Source organism: Cryptomeria japonica, chromosome 1 (genome assembly GCF_030272615.1).
Source record: "Cryptomeria japonica chromosome 1, Sugi_1.0, whole genome shotgun sequence".
In the NCBI taxonomy this organism is placed as follows: Eukaryota; Viridiplantae; Streptophyta; class Pinopsida; order Cupressales; family Cupressaceae; genus Cryptomeria; species Cryptomeria japonica.
In genome coordinates this window covers 493159336-493161888 of record NC_081405.1, presented here as the reverse complement: position 1 = coordinate 493161888, position 2553 = coordinate 493159336, and the positions used below count along the sequence as shown (strand labels likewise).

Here is a 2553-nt window from a genome sequence, read left to right as displayed (position 1 = left end):
TCCTTATAATAAAAGAAGCAACGTGGATTTTAAGAGCTATTCTCGGGGTAATCATTCTCACAGACGGTCATGCGTGGAATCCTTCTGGACCTATTAATTCTTTTCGCCCGTTGCTTTAAAGTCTAAAATTTATTCGATTCCTTAACACAGCATCGAAACCAACGCCTGGATTTATTAGTAAAATAATCATGTTTAAGCATATGTCTCAACGGATATATGCCAAAGCAGATCCCTATTCGATGCGCAGACAGCCCATAAACCGTATTAGATATAACTCCAAGTGCCTTCGTTCTTGAAGAGCTCTCTCTCTCTCTGCTGAAATTCGGGCCGTTTCTGTGATGCATATGCCGAAACAAAAAGTATGGCCAGCGAGATCAAGGATTCAGAAGAGAAGCCCATTAATGGCGGGCATCCGGACGACTTCCAGGTCTCGGGCCCTCGAAATCTATCAAAGCCAACCTGGAGAGACATAATCAACTCTAGCTGGTACTGCAAATGAGTTATCTTTTAGGTTTTCTTGAAACAGCCTGAAGCAAATATAGATTTTGATTTCTTATTTTCAAATTTTCTTCAAACAGCCCGAAGCAAATAAAGTTTTTGAGTTCCATTTTCAGATTTTCTTCTTTAAACAGCCCAAAGCAAATAGAGATTTTGATTTCTTATTTTCAGATTTTCTTTAAACAACCCGTAGCAAATATAGATTTTGATTTCTTATTTTCAAAGTTTCTTGAAACAGCCCGAAGCAAATAAAGATTTTGATTTCTTATTTTCGGATTTTCTTAAAACAGTCCGAAGCAAATGAAGATTTTGATTTCTTATTTTCGGATTTTCTTTAAACAGCCCGAAGCAAATAAAGATTTTGATTTCGCATTTTCAGAATTTTCTTGAAACAACCCTAAGCAAATAAAGATTTTGATTCCTTATCATCAGATTTTTATGAAACAACCCTAAGCAAATTAAGATTTTGATTCATTGTTTTTGTGATCTCAGGAGGGATGAGAAGTACAAGAGGACAGTAATGGCGTGCTTTATTCAGGCAGTGTATCTGGTGGAACTGGACAGGCAAGAAAAGCGAGAAGGAGAAGCGGCCCTGGCACCGAAATGGTGGGAGCCCTTCAAATACAAAATGGCGGAAGTGCTGGTGGACAAGAGAGATGGCTCTGTGTTTGGAGCCATTTTCGAATGGGACCGTTCCGCGGCTCTTTCCGACCTGCTCCTCATAAGACCACGGAAAGCGCCACGCGCGGTCGTGGCCCTGCGCGGAACGCTCCTGCGGGGGCCGACTATGCGTAGAGACATCGAAGACGACCTCCGAATTTTAACCACGGAAAATTTGCGTGGCTCGTGTAGATTCAAAATCACTTTGGAGGTCGTTAGGAACGCCGTTGCTCGGCACGGAAGCGCAAATGTATATATGACGGGGCATTCTTTGGGGGCGGGGCTTGTTTTGCAGGTGGGAAAAGCCCTAGCTGAGGAAGAAATTTATGTTGAAGCTCATCTTTTCAATCCGCCGTCGGTTTCTTTGGCCATGGGGCTCAGAAGCATCGGGGAAAAAATGGAGCTTTTGTGGAAGGGCGCCGTCGACATGGCCCGCGCCATTTTGCCTAAGAAAAAGAGCGAGGGTTTTGATGAAAAAGACGACGATTCTTCTTCTTCCGTTGTCTGCGAGGAGCTCCGAAAGTGGGTTCCGCATCTTTATGTTAATGACAGTGATTACATTTGTTGTTATTATAATGATGAGTCGAATAAGGAGAATTCTGGTAAGTTGGTTGAGGGGCGTGAGGAGGTGAAGAGTGTGGTTGCGAAGCTTTATGTTATGTCGAAAGGGCCCAGGAAGTTTTTGGAGGCGCACGGTTTGCAGCAATGGTGGTCGGTTGAATCAGAGCTTCAGATGGGGCTTAATAGCAGTAGATTGATACAGAGGCAGCTCAGTTCTTTGGGTGTTTCTCCTCAATTGAAGGAAAGCCGGAGATGACGGGAGATTCTGGGATTATGATTATGGTTATGGCGATTTTTTGTTCAGGGACCGTTGTAGTGGGTATCGTGTGAAGCAGAGAAAGGTCTGAGTCGTTAGTGACCGTTTATTTTATTTTTTTGTATTTAATAAGAGGATATCATGGCTGTGGTAGTGATATTGATTGCATTCTTTCCGTTGGAGCGCGGGGACGCAACGGTCCGATTGTTGAATTTTGAAATAATTAATTATCTTGGAAATTCAATTCGCTTTCGATGATAATTGTGGGATCTGTCAAGGACCATTTTTTAAAAGGTCGAGTTGATTTGGTACCAAATAAAGGTTTAATTGTTTCTTTATAATTATAATTGTGCGTAACATTTTTATGGTTAGCTGGCTAATATTCTTGTCGTTCACGACTAAATCTATGGCATAATATGTTTTTTTTTTTTTTAATTCATTCATTCAGATCTTATTGAAGTAAAATGTGAATTGGAATGAAAATGTGAATTGAACATTACTTTGTTTCATGATGTCATTTGGATCTTTCTAGATTTGAAATCATAAAGATAATTGTTAAGTCAAACAATATTAAAAGT

The 2553-nt window shown here is 40.7% G+C and overlaps 1 protein-coding gene across 1 annotated transcript; it reads left to right on the top strand.

Moving 5' to 3' along the window:
- Window positions 1-205: 205 nt before the first annotated feature.
- LOC131073491 (GDSL esterase/lipase At4g10955) lies at window positions 206-2342 on the top strand. The gene is made up of 2 exons (XM_058009924.2): window positions 206-486; window positions 991-2342. The coding sequence occupies exons 1-2, from the start codon at window positions 362-364 to the stop codon at window positions 1973-1975; spliced, it is 1110 nt and encodes a 369-aa protein (XP_057865907.1). The 5' UTR covers window positions 206-361; the 3' UTR covers window positions 1976-2342.
- The last annotated feature ends 211 nt before the right edge of the window (window positions 2343-2553 follow it).